Genomic DNA, 21,701 nt, shown 5'->3' with positions numbered 1-21,701 from the left:
AGTAGGTTTTGAACTGAAATAGCCTAATGATCGTTGTTAGACAGTATTGATAACCTGACAATAAAATTGGCAATGCTTTCCAAGCTGCTTTAGAATAAAATGTACCTCTGGGCTCACAATACGTGAAAGCAAAATAGAAAACAAATGGTCCAGCAGCAAAGTAAAAAAAAAGAAAGAAAAAAAACTACGCAGTGCAGGCCATGCGCTCGTTAAGTTGTAGTTTCATTTTCGCTGTTACTCACACTGAGGCTAAATCAGTCGGAGCAGCGCGTTTCATTAGAGGCTCGTGTTGGAGCAGGTTTTGGGCAATGTTTTGCGTGTACTTAAACAAAGACCCGCAGATGTCTTTTGGAGGAGGTAACTGTACCTGTGCGGAGCGTCTGCAGGGTAGCGGCGAGTGACGATGACACACATCGCCCTGTTTGGATGCGCGCACACATACACGCGCACACGCACGCACACGCACGCGCGCACACACACACATACGCACACACCGCCCTGTCTGGATGCGCGCACACGCACGGCAGCACCAACCACGCACACACGCAGTACTGTCGCCAGGCTTCCTGGTGTTCCCAAACGGTCTCCCATCCCAGTCCTAACCAGGCCCGTCCCTGCTTAGCTTCAAAGTCAGTATGGGAAATAAACATGGCGGCGGCCATTGAGATAGCGTTTTCTATAATAGATTTGTTTTTAGGAAACGGTATCATTCAGGTTGTCTGCCTACTTTTCCTTTTTAAACGTAATATTCATGAAAACACAGTCAATAAAGGGGCCTTCGTCTGTTTGCAGATAATACACACAGTACAAGTAGTACACGTATGAGGAGAGTAAACGTGGGTGTTCCTGGAGGGAGGGGGGCGCTACCCATAAAGGCTCCTGAGGCGATTCCACTCACAGATAAAAGCCCTGAACACCAGCCGCTCTTCACTTGGTCTGTGAATCAAACTCCAAACCAAATGACTCTCCTCAAGATCAGCGCCCTGGCCCGTGAGTATACTCTACAACTACGAGCAGTACCTCTTAAAGTACTGACTGTAGCCACTGTGATGTTATTGTCCCGTTCAGACACAGTTTAGACCTGACAAACGTCATGTATTTCCCACTGATATGAAACTTCTTTCTGCTTCTTTTCTGTCTTCTATAAATGTGACTAATACTGAGCGTTCCTCCCTTGTGTTTTCAGTGATGGCCGTTGTCTTTGTGGCTTCAGGTAAATGCATTTCCTCACAGACACTGGGACAGTTTTGTGTTTGTCCGTAAGCACACTGTGGGCTGTTTGTTCCATCAATGGGTCTGAATCATTCAAACACTTCTCATACAGCTGCTTCTAAATGACAGCAGAGTCTTTGGGCCTCAGTGACACTGCTGGAGGGTCAGTGTCAACAACCACTTCATGAGAGTCATAGTGAGGCTAAATGGTGGACTGGACGGGGTTTGGCAGAGTCCAGGACGTTTCTATTCACAGAGTCTTAGCTCTTGTGATCAGAATGTGACACTGAACCCAAAGCTGGAGTGTCTTATATCAGACTCAGGCTCCAAACGTCCTCAGCTCTACCAAACCCAGTCCAGGTGATGATTTAGACTCACTAATACTTCTTGGACCACTGAGAGTCTTCACAAACACACACATCAGCTGTATCTGTTTCAAAGAGTCTCCTACAGGAGTCTTTATCCAGTGTCAGTGGTCATTTTCCTCCTTTGACTTGAGTGAATCCTTGTTGTTGGGACTCGTGGATCTTCCTCTCTACAGGATAAGGAGAAACAGCTTCTGTTTTCATTTGAGTGGAAGCTGTTGGAGTCAGTCACTGCCATAGACTGTAGAAAATAATGGACGTCTTATGCTCACTCCTCCCCGTTTACCAGAATGACCACGGCCGTGGGGCAATTCATGGCGGATTTACAGGCTCCCCCTCCCCAGCTCTGACGAAGCATGTTCCTAAAAAGGACATACGGGCGGGATTTTCACCGTAGACTCGGCCCTTGCGTGACGTGTAGCTCGCGCTGCTCCAATGCTAACAGTCCGAGCCTCATTAAATACGAGATTTCAAAAAATCATATTACGAAAACCAGCCTGGTTTCATATATTGTTATTAACCCAGCCTTATCTCAGGAGGAAGATCTAGCCTAGTCTAGCGTTGAAACAATTGAAACCAGGCTTTAAAGTAGTTTTTAACGTGTCTAAAGTCCAATGCTTTTCAATGGGGGCCTAGCGGCGATATGGAGGTACTGCAGCAACGGCGGAGCAATGGCGGCCCCCACGTTTGTGGTCAAAAAGCAGGGCAGCCAGCGGCCATTGGTCACTGCACATGATAAGTGTGTTTTGTTTCTTGTTTGAGCAGTTCAGGCGGCTCCTGAGCCTGAACCAGAGGCACTGGCGTCTGGACCAGAGGCTGAGGCAGAACCAGAGGCACTGGCTTCTGGACCAGAGCCTGATCCTTTCCTTCAGTAAGTTTAATCATTCAAACATTTCCCTGAAGCACATTCTCTCACATTCAGACTTTAAAGCAGATGTGCTGTTAATTCTTACACATGTTGCTTTTGTCTTTTCCACATATGAAGTCACATCATCGGTTTTGCCAAGAAGTTATTCGGATAAACTGTGGACGTGGCTGGATGGAGTCGACCTTCTTCTAAGCGACTCCTTCTCCTCATGCAGGAATAAAAGCGTTTGAGCATCAAAATGAGTTGTGTTTTTATTGTGAGAGAAATAATATTCATTAATGTGACTTCATACACAGCAAATTCACAAGTGTTAATTCAACTCTCATATTGTTTGACACTTTAATGTTGTCATATATGCTCCACACCAGATATTGTTAAAACTACACTTTTGAAGATGTTGAACATTTAACACTAGAAAAGTGACACGATAACACTAAAGATTGTAGAATTTGACACTATTCAGGAGTTGATTATTTTACACTAGTGTACAGTGCAAATCTAACGACACTATATAGACATGTTTTAACACCTTATGAAGTTTAAGTAGTGTTCAGTGCTCTTTCTATTACACTATGCAAGTGTATTCCTTTTAACAATTCAAATTAGTTAGTTGATGCAATTCCAATTTATGCTCCCATTAAACAGAAAAAAAATGGAACAAACACTTTTTTTCACTTTATTTCACTTTATTTCAAGTGAAACTGTATCTTTAAACAGGCACCCCATACAACAGCAGTGTGACAATTCAAACAGTATGACAATGGGGTACAAAGTATGTATTGTCATCTAGTGCATTTGAAAATTGCATACCAAAAGGTTTGCACTAATATAATTCTCCCCGAGCGATAACAGAAAAGGAGTCCTCTGTATCTTCAACACAGTATGGGCCTGATCTTGTGCATCAAAACGGAGACGATAGCGTGACATTTTGCCTCAGTAGCAGCACTTTGTGATCTTGCCACTCCAGACTTAGCGCATTTAAGTGGGTGGAGACACACATTTTCCTCCAACCAGATCGACTCCGCGTCCAGGAGAGTGGGTGTGTGGTTGTGTGGGGTGAACATGTGCTTTTGTTTTGCTTCGCGTTCACGCCGAGCGTGTGCAGATCCGCGCCACAGCGGACGCTGTAGCTCTTTTTCTCTCGAGACGTGAACATGGCTCACGATGGGGTAAATAAAGTTTTTAGTTTGACCTGTGAGAGCCTAAGGCTTAAGAAAGAACGCAAGACAGCGCAATGTAAACGAGGAAGTGAATGTCAGCCGTGTTTCCATCAGTGCAGTCGCCTCCTCTTGTGACGCCCCCTCACAGGTGGCGGAGGCGAATGGCACATATAGCGCCGCCACTCGGAAAATAATTCGCCAAGAGCCTGCGCCGCCCCGTGCACCGCCACAAGATCTGGCCCTATGCATTCAAGTGTTCATCAAAATAAAGAACTTGTACTTGACAAGTCATGAGAAATGGCTGACCATCATTCACAATTATGGCATTAATCTATTTAAACGTTGGAGTATCTAAAACCAGTCAGTGCAAACAACCATACCTGATATTCAGTTCCATCATAGTCTTTTACCCAGTTTGTGGTTGACACTTCAACATTCCAACTTCAATAGATTCCAGAGGTCCAAACTCAAATCTTTCAAAGTTGAAATTTTCCCAATGGTAAGCCAATTGTTTTTGATGTAGTTTGACTAATGATTTTGTGACATTCTTAAAGTTTTTTAGAGCTCTTTTAAAAAAGTTATGTGTAGCTTCAAATCTCATACACCACACGTGAAGCAGTGGACCTATTTTGCAAATGCACCGAGGATAACGTATCATAAAATGATGTTTTGGTATCAATCTTTTGTGTGGAAACAATGACTTAAACAACTGATGGTGTTCATCTATCAAGTGTTTCAAATAAAATGTCAAACCATGAGTCAATACTGGAAAAAAAAACAATGTTCACAATCTGAATCAATAACAGCGGAAGACGGAAGACAGATGAAACAGAAAAACATTGTCCATACGTTTTAGATGGTCCCTGGGGGTTCAGCATTTAAGATTCTGGCTCTGAGCTCTTTGACTCTGGGGTTTTCCTTCACTTTTCCAATGTCGATGTTGTAGACCGTTGTTTGTATGAAGGTGTAGAAGTTGTTGAGCGACTCTGCATAGTTCAAACTGAAGATGAAGTGCACCTTGAAGAGTTCATCAAGCGCTGCGAGGGACGTCTCTGCCTGGAATGGCAGTGCCTTGTGGTCAACGATGACGTAGAACCTCTGGATGTTGTGCTTCCATTACCAACACACAGGAGAAACAGTTGTCCAGGCTCACTCCAATCTGTAAAATATAGTATTGACATTAAGCATGACAACATTAAGCACAAGATATTCAAGTAATCGGCTCGCTACAGCCTTCTTGACAAAGGCTTCTTTTAAAGATCTTAAGATTCATCAGCCCAGCACAATAAAGGCTTTATAAATATAGAGAGTTATGATGTGGGAGGAGTGCGATTTTTTTTTCTTTTTCAGTCTTAGTTCCCCAAACACCAAAGAGCACCTTCCATCCAATAACTAATTCTATCATTGACGTCGTGAGCACTTTGTCTAGTCCCCCCCCAAAAGAATTCCATTTTAGCCAATTATTTCCAACATACTTGCAGATATTTTACAAGGTTGTCGATAGTTTGAGTTGAGCTCAACTTGCCACTTCTTTTATATCCTTTTGGAGTTGGTGGAAGCAAGTGGCCCAACAGCAAAGCACTGGACATGTCGCTATCCCATCCTAGGGAAAAAAAAGTACAGTATCAACAAGATGGAAGAGTAAAGCATAAATAAGAGTAACTGGCTATAATAGATGTTGATAACATGTTAAGTATAAAAATATTCATACTGAATCAATGCAGACATTGTTTTGTTCAGCGTATAAAACAATATTTTTAACTAGACACAATTATTCAGTTTGTGGTTCGGCCTCCAGCAGGGGATGCTGAAGCTGATGCATGATTAATTAAAACTACACAAAAGCACAGTACAAAGAATGTTTTAGTTAAGATTACCAAGTCCATCCTCCAAGAGGTCTCCAAAGCGGCCGCTACCGTTGAGGTTTTTACTTTCAGCGAGGATCCTTGGTTTGAAATAAGTGGGCCATTTGGAGACAAATCTACTGGACACTTCTTTGCCAAACATAATCTCAAAGTCTTGGTCAATCTATAAAAATAATAATAATAATAATAATAATGACAGTGATGTGGACATTTTAAAACACAATACAACTACTTTTACACTTACTAAACCTGGTGTGTCCAGAAATCTTGGAAAGACCTCCAAAATGGAGAAGGAACCTTGTTGGTCGTGTACCAGAGATTGGCGATGTTGAAAAGTAGCCCTCATCTTGTCTTTTATGATGGTTGGATTGGTTGAATGCATCATCGCAATGGCTTCTTGGCAGTCGTCTCCGAATAGCTGGTCTTCAGGTTGAAGCTGCCTCTTTCTCTTTGGACTAACTTCCTGGTCAAAGTTTGAAGTGGGCCTCTTTGGTGGAACAGAGTTTCGCTGGCATGTTTTTAAACGCCAGGACAGGTAACCAGACCCACCCAGAGGATCAGAAAAATGCTCCTTAAAAAGGAAATGGAATTGTATTTAGCAAGACAAGCATTATAGTACAAAAGTACTTACAAATCCATTCTCCGAGTGCGGATCTCTCAGGCAAGGGAACAGGTTGATTATGCCAAGTGCATATTTCACCCGCACAGACACTGGTGGAGCCCGTCTAAGTGCAAAGACACTGAAGCATGAATAGCTGAATGATGATTTACAAGTGCAATTGAATAGTTAATTACCCATGTTTGCTTACCCATGAACTTCTATCATTTTTGCTACAAGGAGAGTCACAATGTTTCTTCTGATTTTGTCACGCATTATCTTTGTGTCCATGTACTGGTCGATTATACTTTGGCCTCCATCTTTTGACTGGAGTGCATCTCTTACCTTCTAAAACAAACTTGATGTTGTAAAAGTGATACCTTTCTAGCTGACTCCCTTTCATGGTCTGTTATTTTGCCTCCATTGCTCCTGATGATAATTGTTGAAACTGAATCAGATGATAAGGCGCTGGACGACAGTTCAGATGATCCAGATACATTGGAAGTGTCCGATCCCGGTGAGTCCAGTGGATTTGACAAATCCAGTTCAACTGAAAAACAAACATTGTTACGCTACTTCTGAAAAAATGGACTAAACTGGGCCCAGGCTCACCTGTGGATCTTTCAGATGACACATTTACAATGAGGTTTCCCCTTCCCAAAAGCTCTTCAAACACATCAGCCTCTTCTTCTGTCCCAGTTTCATCCGTCATGTGCAGCTGAGTGCCAAGTGGAAGGCCCAGTTTCAAGATTACTGAAATCATAAACATTAGTTTGGTTAACATTAATTGGTTTACAAGATGACAGTCAGCACACACACTACTGGGTAAGAACATTTTTAAACACCAAAACAAGGAAAAAAGGCCAGCAGTTTGAAAATATTTGTTTGGGGAGGATCTGCGGTCTGAAATGAATAAAGTAATAGCGAGACATTTATGTTCTGTGTTGTCTAGCTTTCTGCTACTGTAAATTAGCAGGAAACGGAAGCCAAAGCGTCCTGGAGTCTCCCGATTGGCTGGATTCGCACATACACACCAATGCAACAATTTCAAACTCTCGTATAAAAAAACTGGAAAACTGCAGAAGGACAATTTTTTTTCAAAACCCACAAGTTGCATAAGCTGAACATGCACAAAGTGCAGAAATTGCATAAAATGCAGAAAAAAGTGCAGAAAAGCATGGATTTGCGGCAGCCCCATTATAAGTCAATGGGAAAAATCTCCGACATTTCGGCTGATTGCGGAAAAAACGTAAGTTGCAGAAGTCCCAAAAGTAATAGCACCTTCTCCTCAACATGCGGAATGTTTTGATGCATAACTTGCATAAATTGCACAAAGCATGAAGGTGCTGAAAGCTCTAGAAAATCGGGAAAAAGATGGAAGAGGAATAATAATAAAGAACATGAAAACCAATAATTGACTGCGGAAGAATTCCGCAGTCAATCAATGACAGTGATGTGGACATTTTAAAACACAATACAACTACTTTTACACTTACTAAACCTGGTGTGTCCAGAAATCTTGGAAAGACCTCCAAAATGGAGAAGGAACCTTGTTGGTCGTGTACCAGAGATTGGCGATGTTGAAAAGTAGCCCTCATCTTGTCTTTTATGATGGTTGGATTGGTTGAATGCGTCATCGCAATGGCTTCTTGGCAGTCGTCTCCGAATAGCTGGTCTTCAGGTTGAAGCTGCCTCTTTCTCTTTGGACTAACTTCCTGGTCAAAGTTTGAAGTGGGCCTCTTTGGTGGAACAGAGTTTCGCTGGCATGTTTTTAAACGCCAGGACAGGTAACCAGACCCACCCAGAGGATCAGAAAAATGCTCCTTAAAAAGGAAATGGAATTGTATTTAGCAAGACAAGCATTATAGTACAAAAGTACTTACAAATCCATTCTCCGAGTGCGGATCTCTCAGGCAAGGGAACAGGTTGATTATGCCAAGTGCATATTTCACCCGCACAGACACTGGTGGAGCCCGTCTAAGTGCAAAGACACTGAAGCATGAATAGCTGAATGATGATTTACAAGTACAATTGAATAGTTAATTACCCATGTTTGCTTACCCATGAACTTCTATCATTTTTGCTACAAGGAGAGTCACAATGTTTCTTCTGATTTTGTCACGCATTATCTTTGTGTCCATGTACTGGTCGATTATACTTTGGCCTCCATCTTTTGACTGGAGTGCATCTCTTACCTTCTAAAAGAAACTTGATGTTGTAAAAGTGATACCTTTCTAGCTGACTCCCTTTCATGGTCTGTTATTTTGCCTCCATTGCTCCTGATGATAATTGTTGAAACTGAATCAGATGATAAGGCGCTGGACGACAGTTCAGATGATCCAGATACATTGGAAGTGTCCGATCCCGGTGAGTCCAGTGGATTTGACAAATCCAGTTCAACTGAAAAACAAACATTGTTACGCTACTTCTGAAAAAATGGACTAAACTGGGCCCAGGCTCACCTGTGGATCTTTCAGATGACACATTTACAACGAGGTTTCCCCTTCCCAAAAGCTCTTCAAACACATCAGCCTCTTCTTCTGTCCCAGTTTCATCCGTCATGTGCAGCTGAGTGCCAAGTGGAAGGCCCAGTTTCAAGATTACTGAAATCATAAACATTAGTTTGGTTAACATTAATTGGTTTACAAGATGACAGTCAGCACACACTACTGGGTAAGAACATTTTTAAACACCAAAACAAGGAAAAAAGGCCAGCAGTTTGAAAATATTTGTTTGGGGAGGATCTGCGGTCTGAAATGAATAAAGTAATAGCGAGACATTTATGTTCTGTGTTGTCTAGCTTTCTGCTACTGTAAATTAGCAGGAAACGGAAGCCAAAGCGTCCTGATACTCTAACTTTGCACTGCCATCAAGTGGAGGAAATCTTAAGTCTTTCAAAAGACTATGTCAAATGATTTGAGATTAAAAATATGTCTTTACATATTTAGCATTTATGTGTGCTAATGCAAATACCAACCCTTTGATTGAAATGTGTTGAAGTCTTCAAGGCCATCTCCTGTTGAAGACATGAGAATGTACTTCTGAATTTCTCCATACTTGACAACCACCAACATTTTGCACCTGTACAAACATAAGGCGGTGTTATTTGGACAATCAACATTGCAATACACGACATTTCAAATTAGCAGCTTGTTTGCAGTCTGCTCTGCACTAAGGAGCGCGCTTCAATACTAACAAGTGCAGAAAAGCTAACATGCACAAGCAAACACGTACGAAAGCTAGATAGCAACAGTATGAACAACATGTGCGCAGAGGCTAGTTAGCTACTGTATAAACTATAAGAGCTCTGAGACGAGCTACTTACAGCATTAATAACATGTGCACTGAGGCTAGTTAGCTACAGTGTTAGCACCATGTGCGCCGAGGCTAACCAACTACGACATTAGCCACAAGAGCCCTGAGACGACCTACTTACAGCATTAACAACATGTGCACTGAGGCTAGTTAGCTACAGTGTGAGAAACATGTGCGCAGAGGCTAGTTAGCTACAGTGTGAGAAACATGTGCGCAGAGGCTAGTTTCCTAACGTTACAGTACTGTATTAACGTTTGCGAAAAGGCTAGTTCAGTTACAATACTCGTTACTTCTTAATTCGGTTTACACATATTACTAACCGGGGAACAACCGCAGAAAATGCTAAGCTTTATGCACATTAGGCACATTGATTGTTACGGTCAAGTACAAGTGAAAGCTTCATTCATCCACACACATGGCGCTTTGAAAAAATACAGTAAAAACATGTACTAACAGGTAACGCAATATCATGTTGTTGAGAAATTTAACCATAAAATGTGCTTAACCAATGTTTTAAATGCATTAATGATTATGCTTAATATTACAGACACTTGGGAGGTTTAGAAACTGCACGCACATGCAACAACCTGCAAACACTTGCTCTATGCCTTTTCTTGTAACCATGTTGAAGAAAAACAGGAACTAATGTAGACGGTGAACTTCCTGCCATTCAGAGAAAGCCTGCAAGGTGTGAACAAAGCAACATCAAGTGTGCGAGGTCAAGGAGTCAGATATACGTGATGGAAGAGTACCAAGAAGGAAGGAGCCCCTGCACCGCCTCTTCATGCATATTCAATATTATCATTGTATAAATATATGAGCGCAGGGAAATGCGGACGACGAAGTCCCGTGCACGTATTGTTGACAGGGAAAGACAAGCGCTCAGGTAATTTTGTATTAGAATTATAATTGTATAGGGAATAAACCTTTCTTGATTAATTAATTAATTAATTGATTGATATAATATTGTCCTCTTTTCTCCAATAAACGAACACGCCGACAATCTGCCGACAATGTTAAGATATAAAGTTACTGTTGCTGAAACTGATCAAAAGTTGCACATTTCTTACTTACTTACAGATCTCCAGCATGAATGAATACTGGAACCCCCTTTGGCTACAATAAAAGCAGCAAATCCTGGGGTTTGACTCTACAAGATTTGCACATGTAGAGACTGACATTTTAGCCCATTCATCTTTACAAAACAGTCACATTAGAAGGAGAACGTTTGTGAACAGCAGTTTTCAGATTATTCCACAGATTTTCAATAGGATTTAGGTCAGGTCTTTGACTGGGCCATTCTAACACATTCATATGTTTTTATTGAACCATTCCATTGTAGATTTAGCTTTGTGTTTAGGGTCATTGTCCTGCTGAAGGTGAATCTCCGCCCCAGCCTCAGTTCTCTTGTGACTCCAGCAGGTTTTCCTTCAAAATATCTCTGTATTTGGCTCCATCCATCTTCACAACTATTCTTACAGTCTCCCCAGTCCCCGCTGAGGAAAAGCAGCCCCACAGCATGATGCTCCCCCCCGTATATTTGACACTGTGTGTCAAAGTAAATGTATCAGGAGGCTGCCAGAGGAAAGATCCAACCTTTTTATTTCAGATGTTAAACCCTCAGATTTCAGCTTGTCTGTGTGATCATGTGTCATGATCACACAGATCATGACACATGATCTGTGTGACCACAACAGCTTTTAGGGCAGTTGTGGTCATCAGGTCTGGGCTCAGTCTCCACATGAGGACATGGAGGAGCGTGTTTCAATGTTTGCATTCTGTCTCTTAAACGCTAAATCAATCAAACTCCCCGAAATCAGTGCCAATTACAACTTTTCTGAAACCTCATTCACACGAGTACGTTTTGTCACACGTGTCTTTAATCCGTCTTGTAATGATGGAGACTTTTAATCGCATTTAAATCACGAATGCCAGCTTTATTTTCCGAGTTTAACATGCAGTATGAGCTCATGTACATTTCCTCCATTATAGCTTCATTTTTTAGGCAATGCTTAGAGTCAACGGGTTTACCTCAGCCTCAAGAAACATCACATGGAGCCGTTGGTCTGTGTCTCCTCCTCCTCCTCTTCATCCTCCTCCTGCTCCTCTTCATCCTCCTCTTCATCCTCCACTCAGATCCTCTTCTTCCCTCCTCGGTCTTCTGCTTGTCTGTGTCCTCTGTCTTCGTCTCTGTCCTCCTCTGATCATCCCCATCCTCATGTCCAACGTCTGAAGCAAACGTGGCCTCGGTCCCGGAGTTTCCCGGAGTTTCCCGGAGTGTTAGATCGTAGTGAGTCCGTGTGAGAGGAAAGCGAAGGCCGTGCGGTGTGTCTCGGCGCAGTCACGGTGGACAGGCCCGGCGTTAGCTTTTTTCGGCTAAATATCTTCTGAAGAGACGAGACGCGGGGCGCGGGCTAAACTTCTCCAGGAGATGTTGTTATGTTGTTCTGAAGTGGTGTTACGCTGTTTATCGTCCCACCGAAACACGGAGAGTCAGTTCCGCCTTGACGTCACTGTTAAACTGGGCCAATCTCCGTGTTTTGGCCTTTTGTGGAGCACATGGCTCATTATGCAGCATAAACAAAGTACTGCACTGGAGAAAAAGCCTTTGACGACGCTCCGGCATCCGTCAAAAATAGAATCGATGAGTATTCGAGCCGCAGACGGACAGGTGTCAACCACCACTTTGATTTGATTCATTTCCTGTTGTTATGGCAGACGTGGACGTAACGGACTCGTGTAAATGAGGCGTGAAACCTCCCCCTCTCTTGGTGCAGCTGCGTTTCTGTGGGTTTCTGTGGGTTTTGTGGGTTTTGTGGGTTTTGTGTTCCCCATTGTTTGACTGAATGCTTTTGTGCGTCTGTGCCGTGTTTTTGTGGAGGTTCAGTGGATTCTTTTTGCTGCAGAGTCCATAACGGTCCTGAAGAAGCAGCTTTTCCAAAGTAAACAAACGCGAGCTTCTGAGTAGGGCTGGTACCGTTCGTTTTTTTTTCCGATACCACAACTTTAACGATACCTGCTTTTCGGTACCGGTGCCTTTACGGTACTTTTTTCTATACCAGTGTTATTTTAATTGAGTTAAAAGAATGTGTATAAAAAGTATTTGAGTTTTTGAGCAGAATTCCCACTAAAGCTGTGATAAAAAGAGAGAAAGGACATCATTACCTTCTGAGCTGCAGAGACAGATCCACATCAGGACCGTTTACTGAAGATAAACTTTTCCAAACTCACTGAGCTGTTCCACAGTGAAAGCTCCTCACACGTCACAGATCTGTTACATAGTGAGAGCGCTCACTCTGTCACTGACAATGCTCCATAACTGTTCCAAACATGGCTAATGCAGAGTCAGCCTCTCACTATAAAACAAAGGGCACAAAAGAGAAAATATGGATCGATTTGACTTTACCATCTCAATTTTTCATTCAAATCGATTTTTCATGAGATTTTGTGAGTTTTGTCAATCAGCATTTGTCACTTATGAACAACGTGACGCTGTTTCTCTGACGCTGGTCTGGTCTCTCCCCACATTAAAGCAGGAGCCTCAGGCCGAGGTCACCTCTGGTCAAAGTAAAGATCAACGGCTTGTTTTCAGCCTCGTCCTGCATCTGGTTGAACTTCCTGGTGGTTCTCGGGGGTCGTGTCTTTCTGGGGCTGATCTGATGAGCGTTTTATGCTCCGTTATTTGACTGAATCTAAAAATCTGGTGTTTGATGAGGGTGGGTTTAGGATCCTGGAGGTCCTGGAGCAGAGACCTGGAGAAACGGAACACTGTCATTTTATCTTTATTTTATTGATTTATAGATATATTCATTGTTTTGGCAGCCACGGTCCTCCATACTTCCACACTAAGGATAGGAATTGATAAGTTGTGGGGGGGACACTTTAAATATATAGAAATGGAACGTCTAGTTTAGTTCTTTTGACTTTGGTTGGTCTTAATGGCATGAAGACATTTTCCCCAGAGTTTACACAAGTGGTCGTCTGTTTCATCCCTGAATTACGACCATATAAGACGTTTGCTAAAACAGCGCCCCCAAGCTCCCATTGAGGGTATTACATTACATTTAACCCAATTCGGAAACGACTTTAAAACCCAAACGCAAAGAAATAAATCACAAACTTGCAAAATTAGCCCCAAATGCAAAAAGTAAAGCAGTCCCAGATGTTTAGCCTTGACACATCTGTGGAGGAACTGAACGTCCAGCCCAGCCCCCCCCCCCCTCATATTATATTGTATGTGTGGGCTATAGGTTACCACCATTGACTCAGTTGAGTTGAGTTGAGCTGAGCTAAGCTAAGCTAAGCTAAGTTAAGCTAAGCAAAACTAAGCTAAGCTAAGCTAAGCTAAGTTATACTTTATCAATCCCTGTAGGGAAATTCATTCTCTGCATTTGACCCGTCCTCAGTGCCGCTGGGGCGACCTGTAGGAGCAGGGAGCTGCCAGCGGGGGCCGGCGCTCGGGGACCCATCTCCATGATGTGGAGCCAGGCTGGTGGTCAGAAACACCTGGCTGGAGGATTCACCTATTGTACATGTTTTTAGTGGTAGGGGAAACCGGAGCACCCGGAGGAACCTACACAGACACGGGGAGAACATGCAAACCCCACAGAAAGACCCCGTCCTGGTGGGAATCGAACCCATGTACACTGCGTTCCAAATTATTATGCAAATTGGATTTTTGTGTCAAAAAGGTAAAAAAAATAATAATAATAATGAAACTCATGGATGGTGTCGTGGGGCTCTATGAATCACTGACATTAATCTCAGACCTGGGATGATTAGTTTTCAGGTTAAGCCCAGTTAAGGGAAAAACTACTGAAAAAGGGTGTTCCACTTTATTAAGCTGATCATCATTTTCAAGCAATATGGGAAAGAAAAAGGGTCTTTCTGCTGATGAAAAGCGTGAAATAGTTGAATGCCTTGGTCTAGGTATGAAAACCTTCGATATTTCATGAAAGATTAAGCGTAATCATCGTACTGATAAGAGATTTGTGGATGATTCAGACACACTCGGGTTTGTGCAGATAAAGGCACAATATGGACGGTTTCTGCCAGACAAACACATCAGATTAAGAGAGCAGCAGCTACAAAGCAGCAGACAGGTATTTGAAGCTGCTGGTGCCTCTGGAGTCCCCCAAACATCAAGGTGTAGGATCCTCCAGAGGCTGCAGTTGTGCATAAACCTTCTATCCGGCCTCCCCTACACAGTTAATTGAATCTGATGAACAGAAACGGCTGCAGTGGCTCAGAAATACATGAGGACTCATTTTCAAACAGTCTTGTTCACTGATGAGGCCGTGTAGCCCTGGATGGTCAGATGGATGGAGTAGTGGATGGTTGGTGAATGGCCACAATGTCCCAACAATCATAAGTGAGAGAGCTGGTCAGTCCCTTTAGGCCCTTTTAGGATCCCTGAAGGTGGGAAAATGACCTCTTTCTGACTGACCACTTTCTTCTATGCTACAAAAAGAAGAGCCGTGTTTTCCCGAACAAGATCATCTTCCTCATGACAACACACCATGTCCTGCTGTAAAGAAAACCTCTGCATCACTGGCTGCTATGGGCATAAAAGGAGAGAAACTCATGATGTGGACCCCCTCCTCCCCTGACCTCAACCCTATTGAGAACCTTTGGAGCCACAACAAAAAAAACTTCTATGAGGGTGGGAGGCAGTTTTCATCCAAACAGCAGCTCTGGGAGGCTATTCTAACATCCTGCAAAGAAATCCGTGCAGAAACTGTCCAAAAACTCACAATTTTAATGGATTTAAGAATTTTGAAGCTTAAAGAAGGTCCTATGTTCAAATATAACTTCACCTGTTAAGATGTTTTTGATTGAAATAGCTTTTGATGTCAGTAAATATGACCTCCTAATGCTACAAATTCAACAAATGACCATTTTCAGTTAATTACAAGCTTTAAAATGTATTGAAACAATGAGTTGCATAATAACTTGGAACAGTGGATTTTGAGGTTTTTACTATATTTATTTTTGAAAAAAATACTGTTATCACTGGGAAATTTTTTCCACCACATTTAAATGATCCTCGACCAGTTAAAGACTTGAAAATGATACTGACTCTCATTTGAGTTGACAATTTAGAAAATCAGAGAAAAATGTAATTTGCATAATCATTTGGAACGCGGTGTAGCTGTGAAGCACGAGCGCTAACCGCTGTGCTACCGTGCATGCCCACTTTCACTTTTCTACTTTTTGAAAAGTAACAGAATCATGTATCATTTTGCTTTCACTTCACAGTTTTCTGTTTCTTGTGTGTGAACATTCAGTAAAAACTAAAACTAAAATCTTCATGTTTAGGGTTGTAAACATGACAAAGGTGCATGAATACTTTCGGGCGCTGCTGTATTTTACTGCTTTGTTTGTCTGACAGAGAAGATCTGTTATTTTTGATCCAAGTCATTCTGACTTTGGCAGTTAAAGCTGATTATCATAAATAAAGCTGGTGAAGGCATTTTTCTTCCGTTTCCGCCGTAGGGAAAGTTTGTCTCTAAATGTTTCTCGTGAGTTCCAGGCAAAAACACACAGACTTGACAAGCCTTAAAGTGTTTATCCAACAGAGGACAATGTTCTCTTCATCATGAGACTCAGAAAGGCTCACACAGTCTGTAGATGACGTGGTCTTTTAGGAACCGTTTTGTTGCTTTTTCATCACTTGTTGTCGCCTCTTTTGACACTTTTTTGGAGGCTCTTACTGAACACGCATGAGTCTAATTACAGTCATTATCTCTGGAGTTCCTGACACACTTTGATCACAGTAAATGTATCAGGAGGCTGCCAGAGGAAAGATCCAGCCTTTTTATTTCAGATGTTAAACCCTCAGATTTCAGCTTGTCTGTGTGATCATGAGTCATGATCACCTGGTCCTTCATGTTAAGGTCATGTACGTCTCTATACACTGTTCTTTTCAACAGAAAAGTGGCATTATTAGCACTACAAAGCAACTGAATGACATCATGGCTTCCAAACATGTTTTGAACAGTTTTTCATGTCAGTGTCAGATGTATTAATAATGTTTGCTTCTCCTTCCAAAAGTATGAAGCAGATGTGTGTGTATTAAAACTTTATAACCCGTGTGTGTCTTTTTGAACTGACTTATGGAGAGAAACATGTTGTTTTACATGATATTTGTTGGATGCACCTGTTGATCTCAGAGTTGTGTGCAAACACTTTGAATACTGTGTGTTTTTGCCTGAAGCGTACGTGCTGCTGCTGAGGAAGTGTTTACAAGACAAACTCATCCTCAGGGCCACAACGGAAGGAAGACGCCTTCAGCAGCTTCATTTATTCATGGATTCAGAAAGACGTCCTAGTAAAGTGTGCACTTCTGAAACTGTATCAAAGCCCATCAAACTGACCACGCACGGTCAGACGTCCGGCTGATCCACCACTGCAGCTTTAATGTAATCCACATGGTCCAGGAGAGTGTAGCGTGTGAAGGTGGCCTATTGCCCTTCGCCATGGTTAACGCATTCCAGAGAGGAGCAAAACCCCCACTCCAAAACCCCCAGACCATTTTATGGTTTTGGAATGTCTTCACTTCCTGTCTTGTGAATGGCTTATTAGATCGAACACAGTTCAGGACAAAATGAAGACTGTGACGATCTTGTCCTTTAGACTTCACAACCAGAGACGAGAACTTTTTATTGACCTTCGAATTGGACTAAAGACTGAATCTCAAACATCCAATTTGAGTAATAAGCCAGTTCTTTAATTCATGAACAGTGAGAATGAACTCAACCAATCTGTTCTAATGATGAATTCTTCCCCTGGTCAACAAAGATGCAATGTACAAACATACTGTCGAAATGTCGGGCTGCCCCCTGGTATAAAGGAGGCAGAAATAGAGAGAAACGAGGCTTCTTAAAAAAACAGCTACTTGTGAGAGTTGGACCGGAGGGGAGAGGGCCGGAAGGGACAGCACATGGCTGACATCCCCCGCTGAACTCTGACCTCTCTTTGTCTCAGATGGACCACTTGGAATATAAAGTTTGAGCCCATCATTTGACGTGATTTTGGAACTATCAGTTACTTCTTTTAAGAACATTTGCATTTTTCCTACAAGAACAACAACAACATTTTTGATCGCTGAGCTTTCAGCCCAACCATTTGAGTCTAGCTCGTCAAGCTAGCGTGCAAAGGCCCATCAGCTTGAGATCGCCACCCGAGAGACCCCGACCACAGGCCGTCAGACACCAGGACTTTGGAACGCCGGACCACAGTTGGCTTGGAAAACCTTTCTCACGGTCGTAAGCGCATCTCACAGACCTGGCTCAATAAGACTCACATTACTGACTTTCAGATACCATTTTAGAACATTTGATCTGATTATTCATCCTTTTAGCCTTCTAGGTTATCCTGTTTGCACTTTAATATTTAATGCTGTCTTGTAATTGATTTTGATCATTAAACCTCCATAAACCACAGTTTGCTTTGGTAATGTCTGTGTTTATTATTTCAGACTACGGGTCAATGTGTACGTTAAAGATAAATCTGTAGTTCAGCCTACTATTCTTACTTTTATTATGTTCGCTTTTCGAACTGGTGCCCCGCTAAATTTTAAAGCTAATCTACAACCTATTAATTAATTAATAAACACATTAATTGATTAATAAACCCTCATACCCTACAAGAGTTTTCCTCTTCATTACAGGAGTGTGATTTTACACAAACTGCAGCTTCTTGTTTGATTCTTTTGAGTCTGAAAATGAACTCCTTTTGTTGCTGCTCAAATACCAATAAACTAAAGTCAAATGCACGGTGTTGATGAAGAATCTCCCCCAGAGCCTGGACACTGGTGGTGGTAGAAGAGGAGACCCGGGGTGACCGGTTGACGGCGAGCAGAGCCGAGGAGAGGCCAGGCGGAGAGGGGGTGGAGGAGGGTCGTAGCACAGCTGGGAATAAAGGTTTAAAGATCAGTAAAACAACAGGAGAAAACAGTCAATCAGAGCAAACGGCTGTGCCAGAAACTGGACTCACCGTCGAATGATGCAAAAACAGCTTCTGTCGTCGCCGGTGGAGCCACAAAGACCTGAAGACCTGAAGACTCGAAAACCTGAAGACCTGAAGACCCGAAGACTCGAAGACTCGAAGACCTGAAGACCTGAAGACCCGAAGACCCGAAGGGGCAAAATACACAAACGACCCAAATGTCCGACCTGGGACTAGGTAGTAGCGACTCACATTTACTTGTGCGTATTAAAGTTCATCATGACGATGTAAACTTAATCTTTCCTTCTGTTTTCTTGCTCTCGCTCTGACACAAACAGTAACAGGAGTTCTGCTCATCAGGCGACTCCTTAAACATAGAAACTGAACTGAAATGTGACTGAACATCAGTCCTTTCTGTCTGCCACACGTCCAAATGTATTAAACAAAGGGTCAAGTTTCTGCCAATGACCAGCAGGAGGCGGCAGAGGAAAATGACAACACTATTTTCTATTGACTTTGGCGACTGCTGTGGGACCAGTGCTGGCGAGTGCGTCCACACGAACGTCCTCTTCAAGTCTCTCTCAGACAGAAAGACTATTTTATATATTATATATAATATTTGTTTTTAGGAAACGGGATCATTCAGGTTGTCTGTCTACTTTTCCTTTTTAACATAATATTCATGAAAACACAGTCAATAAAGGGGCCTTCATCTGTTTGCAGATAATACACACAGTACAAGTAGTACACGTATGAGGAGAGTAAACGTGGGTGTTCCTGGAGGGAGGGGGGCGTCACCCATAAAGGCTCCTGAGGCGATTCCACTCACAGATAAAAGCCCTGAACACCAGCCGCTCTTCACTTGGTCTGTGAATCAAACTCCAAACCAAATGACTCTCCTCAAGATCAGCGCCCTGGCCCGTGAGTATACTCTACAACTACGAGCAGTACCTCTTAAAGTACTGACTGTAGCCACTGTGATGTTATTGTCCCGTTCAGACACAGTTTAGACCTGACAAACGTCATGTATTTCCCACTGATATGAAACTTCTTCTGCTTCTTTTCTGTCTTCTATAAATGTGACTAATACTGAGCGTTCCTCCCTTGTGTTTTCAGTGATGGCCGTTGTCTTTGTGGCTTCAGGTAAATGCATTTCCTCACAGACACTGGGACAGTTTTGTGTTTGTCCGTAAGCACACTGTGGGCTGTTTGTTCCATCAATGGGTCTGAATCATTCAAACACTTCTCATACAGCTGCTTCTAAATGACAGCAGAGTCTTTGGGCCTCAGTGACACTGCTGGAGGGTCAGTGTCAACAACCACTTCATGAGAGTCATAGTGAGGCTAAATGGTGGACTGGACGGGGTTTGGCAGAGTCCAGGACGTTTCTATTCACAGAGTCTTAGCTCTTGTGATCAGAATGTGACACTGAACCCAAAGCTGGAGTGTCTTATATCAGACTCAGGCTCCAAACGTCCTCAGCTCTACCAAACCCAGTCCAGGTGATGATTTAGACTCACTAATACTTCCTGGACCACTGAGAGTCTTCACAAACACACACATCAGCTGTATCTGTTTCAAAGAGTCTCCTACAGGAGTCTTTATCCAGTGTCAGGGGTCATTTTCCTCCTTTGACTTGAGTGAATCCTTGTTGTTGGGACTCGTGGATCTTCCTCTCTACAGGATAAGGAGAAACAGCTTCTGTGTTCATTTGAGTGGAAGCTGTTGGAGTCAGTCACTGCACATGATAAGTGTGTTTTGTTTCTTGTTTGAGCAGTTCAGGCGGCTCCTGAGCCTGAACCAGAGGCACTGGCGTCTGGACCAGAGGCTGAGGCAGAACCAGAGGCACTGGCTTCTGGACCAGAGCCTGATCCTTTCCTTCAGTAAGTTTAATCATTCAAACATTTCACTGAAGCACATTCTCTCACATTCAGACTTTAAAGCAGATGTGCTGTTAATTCTTACACATGTTGCTTTTGTCTTTTCCACATATGAAGTCACATCATCGGTTTTGCCAAGAAATTATTCGGGTAAACTGTGGACGTGGCTGGATGGAGTCGACCTTCTTCTAAGCGACTCCTCCTCCTCATGCAGGAATAAAACCGTCTGAGCATCAAAATGAGTTGTGTTTTTATTGTGAGAGAAATAATATTCATTAATGTGGCTTCATACTTCAGCTTCACTTTCTGTCACCTCTCACTCCCTGAGGGTTTAGAGACGAGGGTGGACATTCAGACACATATAGTGAGGGCCTGTGTGGTGAGTGTGGGCTCATGATTCTGGAGTAACTTTTCCAGTGTTGATGTTTACAAAAGCACCTTTACGTTTAAGCAGACCCGACTTTGACGCTTCTTCTTCTCTGAAACTCTCTCAGACTTTAGTCCAGTCCTCAGAGCAGGAGGAACAGGTCAGTGTTTGGTGAGTGTGGGATTGTAACCAGTGAAGAGGAGCTGCTGCAGATGTTCACAGATGTTCTACTCGGGCCCTTCATGGCGTCTCGTGTGGTGGAGACACAGCCAGCCTCGTGCTGATTGGCTCAAAGGAGAGTCATGTGATCTTGAGCTTGTTGGACAAAGAGAACGGTCCTGGCTCTGATTGGTCGGCTCTGATCTGAGCGACTGGGATGAAGAGGAGCAGAGACGACACGTCACTCTGGGATGAAGAGGTTTTCTTCACTTTTATTGTTTTTTTTGTCTAAAACATGAATCAACTCATAAAAGTCAAATATTGTATAAGAAGCAGAATCAGCAAGAAATATGTCATCAGTGAAAGATACAAGAATAAAAGTATAAACTGAGGATTAACATCAGGAAATAAATGACACCGTTTCAAAAAACTTTGCTTATTTACAAAATCTCTCATTTCTGCTGTTTTTGATCAGTTCAGACGGGGCTGGTCGTCAATAAAACGGCTTCAAATACTGATGTCGCAACAAAAAAACTATAATTATAATTTCAATAACTGATCGTTTTAAGTCCTGGTTTAACAGAGTTTAAATAATTCAACTTTGATTCTTTTTCATGTTTCATCAAAATCTTGTTACTGACGTTTATTCTGTGGAAACATTTTTTTTAAGGAAGAGTTTTTTTTATTTAAAATGATGTTTCTCAATAAGAAATCAAAATGACTCGAGAACTTATAAAGTACTTATAAAGTACTTATAAAGAACTTATAAAGTACTTATAAAGAACTTATAAAGTACTCATGTACTTGATGAACTCAGTACAGACTCTTGTCATGCCCATATATGGATGTTTAGAGGCGTGTCTTTGTACGTCGTCAATAGATACAGACGACATGGCGTCATAGAAGGGGGTGTGGCCTCATTGAGGGGGAAACACAGTTTTTTACTCATGTTTTCATCTTCTG

General features: G+C 42.4%; 1 protein-coding gene and 1 long non-coding RNA gene across 2 annotated transcripts; both read right to left on the bottom strand.

Annotated features, from left to right (window-relative positions):
- Nucleotides 1–5,865: 5,865 nt before the first annotated feature.
- Nucleotides 5,866–6,615, bottom strand: LOC306959472. The gene is made up of 4 exons (XR_013792620.1): nt 6,449–6,615; nt 6,280–6,416; nt 6,102–6,195; nt 5,866–6,041 (listed from the first exon to the last, which is right to left on the bottom strand). It is a non-coding gene; the product is annotated as an uncharacterized lncRNA (long non-coding RNA).
- A 61-nt stretch (nt 6,616–6,676) lies between these two features.
- LOC306959895 (uncharacterized protein) lies at nt 6,677–9,144 on the bottom strand (the record flags this gene model as incomplete). The annotated part of the gene is made up of 7 exons (XM_079552147.1): nt 9,046–9,144; nt 8,531–8,671; nt 8,299–8,468; nt 8,130–8,266; nt 7,952–8,045; nt 7,634–7,891; nt 6,677–6,688 (listed from the first exon to the last, which is right to left on the bottom strand). Exons 1-7 carry the CDS (start codon nt 9,140–9,142, stop codon nt 6,677–6,679), a joined length of 909 nt encoding a protein of 302 aa, XP_079408273.1. The 5' UTR covers nt 9,143–9,144.
- Between the last annotated feature and the right edge of the window lie 12,557 nt (nt 9,145–21,701).

This window comes from Gobius niger (assembly GCF_951799975.1).
Source record: "Gobius niger genome assembly, chromosome: 2".
Taxonomy (NCBI): Eukaryota; Metazoa; Chordata; class Actinopteri; order Gobiiformes; family Gobiidae; genus Gobius; species Gobius niger.
The sequence above is the reverse complement of the archived record's forward strand: the minus strand, read 5'-3'. Positions and strand labels throughout refer to the sequence as shown.